The sequence below is a fragment of the Lathyrus oleraceus genome, chromosome 6 (genome assembly GCF_024323335.1).
Source record: "Lathyrus oleraceus cultivar Zhongwan6 chromosome 6, CAAS_Psat_ZW6_1.0, whole genome shotgun sequence".
NCBI classification, from domain to species: domain Eukaryota; kingdom Viridiplantae; phylum Streptophyta; class Magnoliopsida; order Fabales; family Fabaceae; genus Lathyrus; species Lathyrus oleraceus.
Genome location: NC_066584.1, coordinates 47,118,317 through 47,129,596, shown reverse-complemented (window position 1 = coordinate 47,129,596; position 11,280 = coordinate 47,118,317). Strand labels below are relative to the sequence as shown.

Genomic DNA, 11,280 nt, shown 5'->3' with positions numbered 1-11,280 from the left:
CTTTCTATTTAAGACTCTTCGTAAATATGAAAACATTTGTTTATGCACAATTTTGTATAGGGAGATGAATTTGAAAAAGTTTCTTATGTCAAATTCCACATTGTGTTTTAGTTGAAAAAATTTCTTAGTCTCATAGTGTTTAGGTGAGATATATTTCATTCCTCACTTCATTATAATTTATATAAGGAAATTCCTTGTTTCATTTCAAAACACATCAAATATTTATTATGAGTTTTTCCTTCCTCACTCTCATAACTCTGTGTCTTTCGAATTGCCGAAGCGCCAACTTCTCCCTCTTTCTTTCTACTCGTTGAATTTTCCGAGTATTTTCTTTTATTCTCTTTAGAGAATTATGTTAATTTCTCATCGTTTGAGATGAGAAATTACAAGTATTAATTTTTAAATTCTCTTTGGAGAATTATTTGAATGTCTCTTGGTTTGAGAAATTATTATGACTGGTTGTTATACTAGATATTACGAGTGGTATTTATTCCATATTCGAATGATCTTTGTACCATTAGAGGGTGTATTTCTAGACCGATTATCTATTGCGCATGTAGTAATCGTACAATATAGAACTGAGTTGTTTTATCATGGAGGCGGCGCAGTAGTTCGACTGCTTTGCATAACTTTGGGCAGTGTCGTGAAACGTCTTAAAGAGAGCGACCTAGTACACGACTCAACCCGATAATTTCTTTTGTGGCTAATTTTTTAAAACTGTGAAACAACAATCTTAAGACGTTTTGAACTGCCATGGCTACAGGAGAAACTAACGGTAAAAATATGGATTTATATGGAACCCTTAATAGTATTGAAGCTGAATATGTTGCACATATTAAAACGAACATTTATAGGTCATAAAAGAAATCACCTCATGAAAATAGAATGATTACAAAATCATGTTATGAATGGACTCGTAGATGATCTGTGATTATTACAATAGTTTCGATACTGCAAAATAGGTTTGGGATGCTCTGGAAAAAAAAAGGTGTGACACGAAAAAGCTGGGGCAAAAGAGTATGTAGGTAGTCGTTATCACAAGTATCAGATGGTATAGATGAAAGATCCATGGAGACTCAATGACACGAACTTCAAAAGATTTCTTATGAGATCATCCCAAAAGGTATGTGTTTAGATGAACCATTTTAAATTTCCTTTAATATTGACAAACTGCCCCATAGTTTGAAAAATTTTCAAATGATACTTTGCTGCAAAAAAAAAGAATTTTTAATTGAGAGTCTGATTATTCGTCTGAAGAAGAATCTTAGAAACATGATCAAAGAGAAAAAGTCTCTGTTGTTTCAAACAACAAAAAGAAATTCGGTGTAGTTCTTAAGCCATTTGGCAAATAATTAAAGAATCAGAAATGCAATGTTGTGAATCGAATTAAGAATAAGAACCCTTTAATGACCCTAATTACTCCAATTGAATGGCAATAACCACCACCATAACAATATGACAATGATGTTTTTTTCTTATTTTAATTGTAGCAAACTAGGTCATATGATTAAAAAATGTAAGATCAAGCTTGAACCCCGTGTTGCCCCTAATGCACATGTTAACCTAACTGATGAGCAATTTATTGCTTTGATCACTGAAATCAACGTGAATGGTGATTCTGATGGTTGGTGGTTAGACATTGGCTCCTCTCGTCATGTCTGTTATGATCGTACAATGTTTAAAACATAAATGAATAAGAAAGTGTTTTGGGAGTTGCCCACACCATTAATGTTGTCGGTATTGGAGAAGTGGAACAGAGCCCACCTCTGAAAAAACTGTAATCTTGAAGGATGTCATGTATACTTTAGAGATTATAAATAATCTTGTTTCTGGTTTTCTTCTGAATAAGGCATGGTTTAGTCAGTCTATTGGGGTAGATTTGTACACAATCACTAAAAATTTTTTTTGTGAAACTGCTATATTATTTTAGTTTATTTAATGAATTTTATAAACAACATTGAATTATACATGAAATGACTGCACCATATTCTCCTGAAATGAATGGTAAAGCAGGTAGAAAGAATAAAACTCGTATTGAATTAGTTGTTGCTATTACGCTGAATTCTGGTGTTGCATCTCACGGGTGGGGGAAATTTTGTTTATTGTTTGATATGTTCTTAATAGAGTTTCCAAGTCAAAAAATAAGATCTTTCCTTATGAGATATTAAAGAAAGGACAACCAACCTTGTCTTATTTACGAACTTGGGACTGCCTGAATTATGTCAGAATTTTGGATCCGAAGCGAGTCAAACTCGTTAATAGAGCCTATAAATTTATTCATTGGGTATGCATCAAACAATAAAGCATATAGGTGTTATGACCTAAATGCTAAAGTGATCATAGAATTGAATGATGTTGAATTCTATGAAGACAATTTTCCTTTCAAATTGAGAAATAGTGGGGACACCGAATCAAATTACATTCATGTGATAAGAAGCACTGAAAATAACAACGAAGTAGAAATAGAACTTCGATGAAGTAAAAAAGTCAGAGTTGCTAAAGACTATGGGCCCGATTATGAGGCTTATAATATAGAAGAAGATCCAATAAATCTTCATGAATCTTTGTCATCTCTGGATGAAGATTTGTGGCAAGAAGTTATTAATGATAAGATAAATTCTTCTGAATCTAACATGACCTTGCACTTAGTAGACTTGTCTCATATTTGTAAGAGAATTGCTTGTAAATGTGTTTTGAAAAAGAAACTAAAACCTAATGGAACAATTGATAAGTACAAGGTTCACCTTGTAGCCAAATGTTTTTGACAAGGAGAAAATATAAATTTCTTCGATACTTTTTCTCCAAACACTTGAATTACATCCATTAGGGTACTCATTTCAATGGATGTTATTTATAACTTAATAGTACACCAAATGGATGTTAGGACAACCTTTTTTAAACAGTGACTTAGAAGAAATCTATACGGACCAACTGGAAGGGTTTGTAATTCATGGGCAAGAAAACAAGGTCGGTAAGTTAGATAAGTCTCTGTATGGTCTAAAACAATGTCTAACGCAATGACATGAGAAGTTTGATAACTTAATGATATCCAATGGGTACAAAGTGAATGAAAGTGACAAATGTGTTTATTACAAATCTGAGAATCACATTTGCACTATCATATGTCTCTATGAAGACGATCTACTCATATTTGAATCAAACATTCTGGATGTTAATGATGTGAAATCATTATTGTGCAACAACTTTGAAATGAAAGACCTCGGAGAAGCGAGCGTGAATCTTGGTATCAAGATCACGAGATCCAAACAAAGACTTTCTTTAGATCAATCACTCTATATGGAGAAGATCTTAAAGAAATCTAGTTACTTTGACTGTAAATTTGCGTGTACGCCATACAATCCAAGTGTGAAACTGTTTAAGAGCACAAGTGAAAGTGTCAGACAAATAAAATATGCGAGCATCATTGGCAGTCTTAGGTATGCGTATGATTGTACTAGACCCGACATTGCATATGTCGTAGGATTGTTGTGCAGGTTTACTAGTAGACCGAGTAATGAGCATTGTCAAGTTATTTAGAGAGTCACATGGTATCTTAAAAGACTGTGAATCTTGGTTTGCATTATCATAGATTTCCTTTTGTACTTGAATGATACAGTGATGCATATTGGAATATCTTATCAGATGATTCCAAAGCAACTAGTGGATATATACTCAATATAGTTAGAGGAGTTGTATCTTGGAAATCAAAGAAACAGGCTATCCTGGCTCAGTCCATGGTGGAGTGTGAGATGATAGCATTAGTAAATGCTAATGGAGAAGCAAGTTGGTTAAGATGCTTGCTAGATGAGATCTCTTTGTTGGAAAAACATATGCCAATTGTGTTGATCCACTATGATAGTACCGTGACTATTGCAAAAAAACATTGAGAATCATTATTATAATGGTAAAAGACATCAAATAAGAAGGAATCACAACACCGTCAGATATTGTATCTCTAAAAAAGTTGTAAGAGTGGATCATGTATGCACTGATGTAAATTTAGCAGATCCTTTGACGAAAGGATTAGCTAGAGAGAAAGTCCATAATACATCAAAGAATATGGGACTAATGCCTATAGAGAAATGAGTTGCTCATGATGGTAACCCGATCTAAATGACTGGAGATCCCAAGAAATAGGTTCAATGGGTAATAACAAGTTGTGAGTAATATGAGATGATCATGCTAGAGTAAATAAGAGAAGCATGAATCCTGAAGCGATAAGAGGATGAAATTATATAAACTCTTAATGAGATATATACTTTGTATGAGGGAGTACCTAGACTACAGGAGTACTCTTGATAGAGTCACCTATGTGATTGTGGGACTTAGGTCGGTTCTTATGAAATTTCGAGGCAGAATTCCTAAAGCCTTCACTAAACTGGGATACACGTGCAGAGCCATTAAAGCACGGGCTATTAGAATACACCTTAAGAAAAGGTTGTGTGTGAGTTTGATGTATGAGATATAGTTCAAGACAATTGTGTCACTCTTGTTGAATTGGAAGCCTACTTGCTACGCAAAGGTTCCAGTTGTAAACACCTTTGTTTATGCACAATCTTGAAAATGTTTGACGACACTTCTGAAAGACTTTTTTAAATTCAAGTGGGGTATTGTTGGAACATTATGTCAATATTTAAATATATGGAGATGAATTTGAAAAAGTTCCTTATGTCAAGTCCCATATTGTGTGTTACTTGAAAATTTTCCTTAGTCTCACATTGCTTAGTTGAGATATATTCCATTCCTCACTTCATTATATAAGGAAATTCCTTGTTTCATTTCAAAACACACCAAAAACTTATTTTGAGTTTTTCCTTCCTCACTCTCATAACTTTGTGTCTTTCGAATTGTCGAAGCGCCAATTTCTCCCCCTTTCTTTCTACTTGTTGAATTTTCTGAGTATTTTCTTTTATTCTCTTTAGAGAATTATGTTAATTTTTCCTCGTTTGAGTTGAGACATTACAAGTATTAATTTTTGAATTCTCTTTGGAGAATTATTTGAATGTCTCTTGGTTTGAGAAATTATTATGACTGGTTATTATACTAGATACTACAAGTGATATTTATACCATATTCGAATGGGCTTTGTATCATTATAGGGTGTATTTCTATACCGATTATCTATCGTGAAGTAGTAATCGTACAATATAGAACTGAACTATTTTATCCTGGAGGCGGCACGGTAGTTTGACTGCTTTGCATAACTTTGGGCAGTGCCGCGAAACGTCTTAAAGAGAGCGATCTAGTATGTGACTCGACCCGGTAATTTTTTGTGTGTGTGGCTTTCAAAACCGTGAAACAACACTAAATGTATTTATAAAAAAAATGATGATACAATGTTTATGGAGTTAAAGATAATTAAATGATTTTTGTTTTGTGAAAATTGCATATGATTTGTTTGGAATAAAATGAAATTATTATGATCGGATGTAATTGAGTATGGTGGTTTAAGTCCATTCCATTGTGTTTAAAGAAAAGAGTCGGGAATATGAAATGAGGAGTGAGTTTTGTATTCTACGTCTTGTGCATATTTCTTGTTGCTTAATGGTTTGATTTTTTTACCCTTCGATTTATTTATTTTATTTAAATATATTATTATTTGAGGTCAAATTTTACATTTTGAACGCCAAGAATTAAGAATAGATTGTTAAATCTTTTCTAACTCGACTAGGTTGTCGGATATAGATAACCCAATATTCTTCCTCGAAAGATGATGTGTGCTTTAGGCACAAGTAAGTGAAACTGTTGCATTAGTTGTGATAAGTGGTGTTGTTCCGAAGAGGGCGTGAATCAAATGTATTGAAGACTAATGGAAAACTCAGCGGACTCAGAGTGCAAGCTGTAGTAAATATTATGTAGTAAATATTATCTATGTTGATCTCCCATAAACAAACATAATTATCAACAATATATATATATATATATTATATATATATATATATATATATATATATATATATATATATATATTATATATATATATATATATATATATATATAATATTATAATATATAATATATATATATATATATATATATAATATTATATATATATATATGAATTAAATTCCTATAGTATTAGTACAATTAGTCTTAGATGAATAAATCTTATTAAATGCCTACTTTTTAATACTATCTGTGTCTTTTTATTTATGATTCCCTTTAAATATGAGAACCATTTCTCACTTTCTCTCAATCACTACCCTAGTAATATATGTTTTCAATATATTAAAGATATTAATTTACAACTCAACTAACAATCAACCTCAATGCTTTGAATATTCAGGTTAGGCTTCTTTAGAGGTTTATAATAAACAACAAGAATACAAAGACTCAAATAACAAAATCCTAGCACACTAGATCTTCAATACTTGTGTGTCTTCTTTGTTATAAATAAGTCTTCTTATATAGAAAACCTTTGTTGGGCCTGAGCATTTGATTTGATGCAGATTTGATTTTTTTATTCATTAATGTCCACCAAGAGATTTGATTTGATGTTAAATCTTCATTTAATTTAATTTAATATTACTAAATCTTTTAATCCAATCTCCTTTAAAACATATTTCTAAAATATACAAAACATAAATGATAAATCTTCTTAGGGACATTAATGAATAAGCAAATCAATTTTCTTCTCAAAGGGATAAACTTCTTAGTTGGAACTTTTGTTTTTGTTCTCATGGAGTTGTAGTCAAATCTTATTCCCTTCATATCATTAGATATCTTTCCAATTTCCAAGATTTCATCAAGAGCCTTAGAACCACTGTTCAACATACATACAGACTTGATCATATTATCAAGCTTGAACTTTAACAAGGTGACTTCCTCTTCTAGACCTGCAATGGTTGATGCAAGTTTCTCCTTTTTTAGAAGGAAATCACTTACAGTTTCCTTTTGTTTCTCTTCTACCATGCAAGCTTCCTTCCACTGATTGTACAAAAGTATGTATGTTTTAGCTAACTCTTAATCAGTGATTTCTTCACCTCTAGACACACTACCAGATTCATATTTTCCAGTTAAAGCAGTCACCTTGGTAGTTGTTTCTTCTTCACTCTCATCATTAGAACCAGACCAAATGGATGATATTCCCCTTTTCTATTTCTTTAAAATTGTAGGACATTCAACTTTAATGTGACCAAAACCTTCAAATTCATGACATTGTATTCCTTTGTCTTTGTTGGGTTTGTTTTCATCTTTGCTCTTGTGTTAGGGACCAATGTTCTTGAAGTTGTCTGACACTTTGTCTTCAACATTTGTCTTTCATCTTCTGTTCAATCTCTTCAAAGCTTTGTTAAACTTTCTACCTACAAAATCTATAGCATCTGAGAGACTTTCTTTAGTATCTTTCTCACACTGATCTTCATCCTCTTCAGTGTTGGATACAAAGGCAATACTCTTATTTTTCTTTTCAGTTCAATCATTTATTATCATCTCAAAGATTTGCAAAGATCTAATGAGTTCATCCACTTTGATGGTGATAATATCTTGAGCTTATTAAATAGTTGTAACATTCATATCAAACATTTTAGGTAGGGATCTTAATATCTTTTTGGCCAGTTTTTCTTCAGACGTCTTCTCTTCTAATGCAAAAGAAGTGTTGGCAATGTGACACGGCCTAATGTTGAGTCAAATAAGGATTCATTTTCCTTCATTCTCAGATTTTCAAACTTTATTATAAGGAGTTGCAACTTTGACATACGAACTTTGGGTGTGCCTTCAATTGCAATTTTGAGAATATCTCATGTCTCTTTGGCTTCACTACATGTGTTGATTAATCTAAATATATTCTTGTTCACACTATTGAAAATATCATTTAGAGCTTTGGAGTTTCCAAGAGTTTCATCATCTTCAGCATTAGACCACTTAGCTTTTGGCCTTAAGATTGATGTTTCATCTTGAGAGGTAATCACAAGGTGTTTCTAACATTTTATTATACTCTTCCATGTTTTGTTATCCATTGATTTAAGAGAAACAATTATTTTAGCTTTTCAATAATCGTAGTTAGTACCATCCAAGACAGGTGGTCTATTGACTGACTTTCCTTCCTTAGTATTGTTCATTTCATTCAAGAGTGGTCTATTGACTGACTTTCCTTCCTTAGTATTGTTCATTTCATTCAAGAGAGACAATTCAAGGTGACAGTGTGAAATAGAGTTGTAGCAATTCTTTTTGAAAAAGAATGTCTTGTTACCATCATAGTTTTGAAAGAATTGAGTATAGCTTTACTATTCTATTCTCTTTGACTTTTACTTCAGTTTATTGTCAATTTTGAGTTCACATAAAAATAAATTATGCACACATTTATCCACAACAAGTGATCATGTATTGAGGAAAGGTAGTCCATTGGATTAATATATAGATCCTTGCAAACATATGGAATGTTTCATATAGAAATCCAAGAATTCTAAAATATATAAGCTCTAAGAACCACATTTACAAGCAAACACACATTTATTGTCTAAGTTACTCTCTCATAAACACACATAACTATCAACAACATATATATGAATTAAAATTTCTCCTATGTATGATTTTCATTTTTGGTATTGGATCCTGTCACCAATGAAACACCATTTTCTTCATCCATCTTAGACTCAATCTTAGTATCTAGTTTTTCCTTCTCCTTTTGTGCCTTTGCTATGTCATAAGATGCATGTACACCTACAAACAAGTAATATACGACCAAAATTGCAGTCCAAACACCAAACCTCTTAAATGAAGCCTTATCTAATGTTCCAAGAAGGAAAACATTGATCCCAATGGAGGCCGATGGTAAAAATGGCACAAGCGGTACACCCCAAATCTTCGGTCTCTTGGCGAGAGGAACAAAAAACCAGATACCGAATGTCCCGACAAACCAAATAGGTACTAATATCACGAAACCAATCCACCCTTTGATAGTTTGAGACCAATAAACCGAACATCCAACCGAAGAGGCTAGAATGAGAAATAAGAATCCAAGAAATTTCATGAGATCAAATCTTGAAGTGACACCTCTAACACAATACCTTCTAACCAAAAGGGCCAATGCCACAAGTGAAAAAAGGAACAAAGTTGAAATTGAAAGTAAAGTAGCAAGAACATCAAGGCTAGTGAAAAATGCAACAATAGCAGTTGCAATAAACATAACAATAGTGGCATTAACGGGTGTCTTCGTTTTTTCATTCACTTGTGCAAGCCATGAAGGTAACAAACTTGTTCTTGCAATGTGTGTGAGATACCTTGCTTGACCAACAGCACCAACTAGTAGAACACTAGTCATTCCTTTTAATGCACCAAATGCAACAATGTACTTGGCCCATTTCATTCCAACCGCTTCGAATGCAACCGAATAAGCAGCATTTTCATCCACATTTGAATATTTTTGCATCAAACAAAGTGTCACACCCATCATGCAGTAAATAAATGTTGTAAGTGTCATTGATCCTATTAGACCAATCGGTATATCTTTTCCAGGATTCTTCGTTTCCTCGGCCATTGTGGAAACCGCGTCGAATCCAACATAAGCAAAAAACAAAACAGCCGCGGAACTGAAGATTCCTCTAACACCATAAGGTGTGAAATCATCGTAATTTTCAGCATCGGCTTTTGATAAACCTGCAACTATGATGAACATTAGGACAATGACATGTATTATCGAAGCAATGTAGTTTAAACGCGAGGAACCCTTGGTGCTGAAAACAGCAAAGGAGAAAGTAACTGCTAGAACAAAAACAGCAATAGGGTCAAGCTTGTTGTAGTCGTGTGCAAGGGAATGCGCTACGATGACAAATTTGTCTGATCTTTGATTGCAAAGTGTTGCGAAATAGGATGTCCAAGAACGCGAAACTGCGGCGCTACCGATTACATATTCAAGAATAATGTTTCCAGATGCTATGAATGCCACAAACTCACCAAGCTCAACTCTTAAGTAAGCAAAGGAACCACCTATACATAAACACATGAAATCAGTATTTTATCAGTCAAAGGTTTTGTCAACACTTTTCAACCGTTGTTATACTTACCAGCAACAGGAATTTCAACAGCAAATTCAGTGTAACAGAAAACAGACAGCATAGCAGAAATTCCAGAAACAAGATATGATATCACCACTGCAGGTCCCACTGTATTTCTAACCTCAAGTCCTGTTAGAACAAAAATACCTGAGCCAATGACACTGCCCATGCCAAACCATATCAGATCCCACCATGTTAGTGTTTTCTTCATTTCATGTTGACTTCGTTTCTTTATATCCACCAACTCGATTTCGTCGCTGGATCGGGCAGTAATCCGGTCGAGTAGTCGACATGGAGTGTACAAGAGTGCTCTCGCATAGTTTGGAAAGCTCTGAAATGACTCCAACCTTACTGAGGGAGGACCAACACTTTCTTCTCTTATTCTTGAATTGTCATTAGCTTCTTCCATTCTGGAAAACATGGATTTATATATGTTCAATCATTTAACTACGACTGAATAATCAAACTATGTTAGAACATAAACTCTTTACCTGTTTTCCCTGAGACTTTGCACACAAGCTTCAGAGTTCTTATTTTAATTTCAACTTTAAAACAAAGGATGTAGAAAACCACATTCAAAACCTTTCTTCTGTTGCCATATATATATATATTATATATTATATATATATATATATATATAATATATATATAATATATATTATATATATATAAATTTTAGAAAGTTGTCGCCATTACGTTAACACTCGCGATTTCGATTAGCATAAATGTCAAGATATTGATTGCGATCATCATCCGAGTATTAGTTATCCATAATTTATTCTTTAACATAAAATCGATAATAACGGTATCGGTATCGATATCTGTCGATATCTTTTTATAATTGTCTGTTAAAAATTTATAAATAATACAAACGGGTGATAATAATTAATCAACATTATTTTTTTACACTAACAATGCATAGTAATTTATATATATATATATATATATATTATATATATATATAATATATATATTATATATATATATATATATATATAAACTTGCATTTCATTCAAAAGTGAGCATTACGTCATAAATGATTGAGACTTATGATTTTGATCTTTCTACTTAATTATTTATCCACTATTTAATTTGAATGGGAACTTATCACCGTTCACTCACCTCTAACAAGGATGTTTTGATAAAACACCCAATAGATAATTAAAAATATATTATAAAAAAAAAACAACTAAATAAATAAATTTCTAAACTTCTAAGAAGAGAAAGAGGTATTTTATTTGTTTTTGTCGTTTCATATGTTGTTGGTGTATTGCCGGCTGCTCAC

At 32.6% G+C, this 11,280-nt stretch overlaps 1 protein-coding gene across 1 annotated transcript; it reads right to left on the bottom strand.

Annotated features, from left to right (window-relative positions):
- Positions 1-8,399: 8,399 nt before the first annotated feature.
- Positions 8,400-10,593, bottom strand: LOC127097561 (cationic amino acid transporter 1). The gene is made up of 3 exons (XM_051036053.1): positions 10,487-10,593; positions 10,005-10,405; positions 8,400-9,927 (listed from the first exon to the last, which is right to left on the bottom strand). The coding sequence occupies exons 2-3, from the start codon at positions 10,402-10,404 to the stop codon at positions 8,522-8,524; spliced, it is 1,806 nt and encodes a 601-aa protein (XP_050892010.1). The 5' UTR covers position 10,405; positions 10,487-10,593; the 3' UTR covers positions 8,400-8,521.
- Between the last annotated feature and the right edge of the window lie 687 nt (positions 10,594-11,280).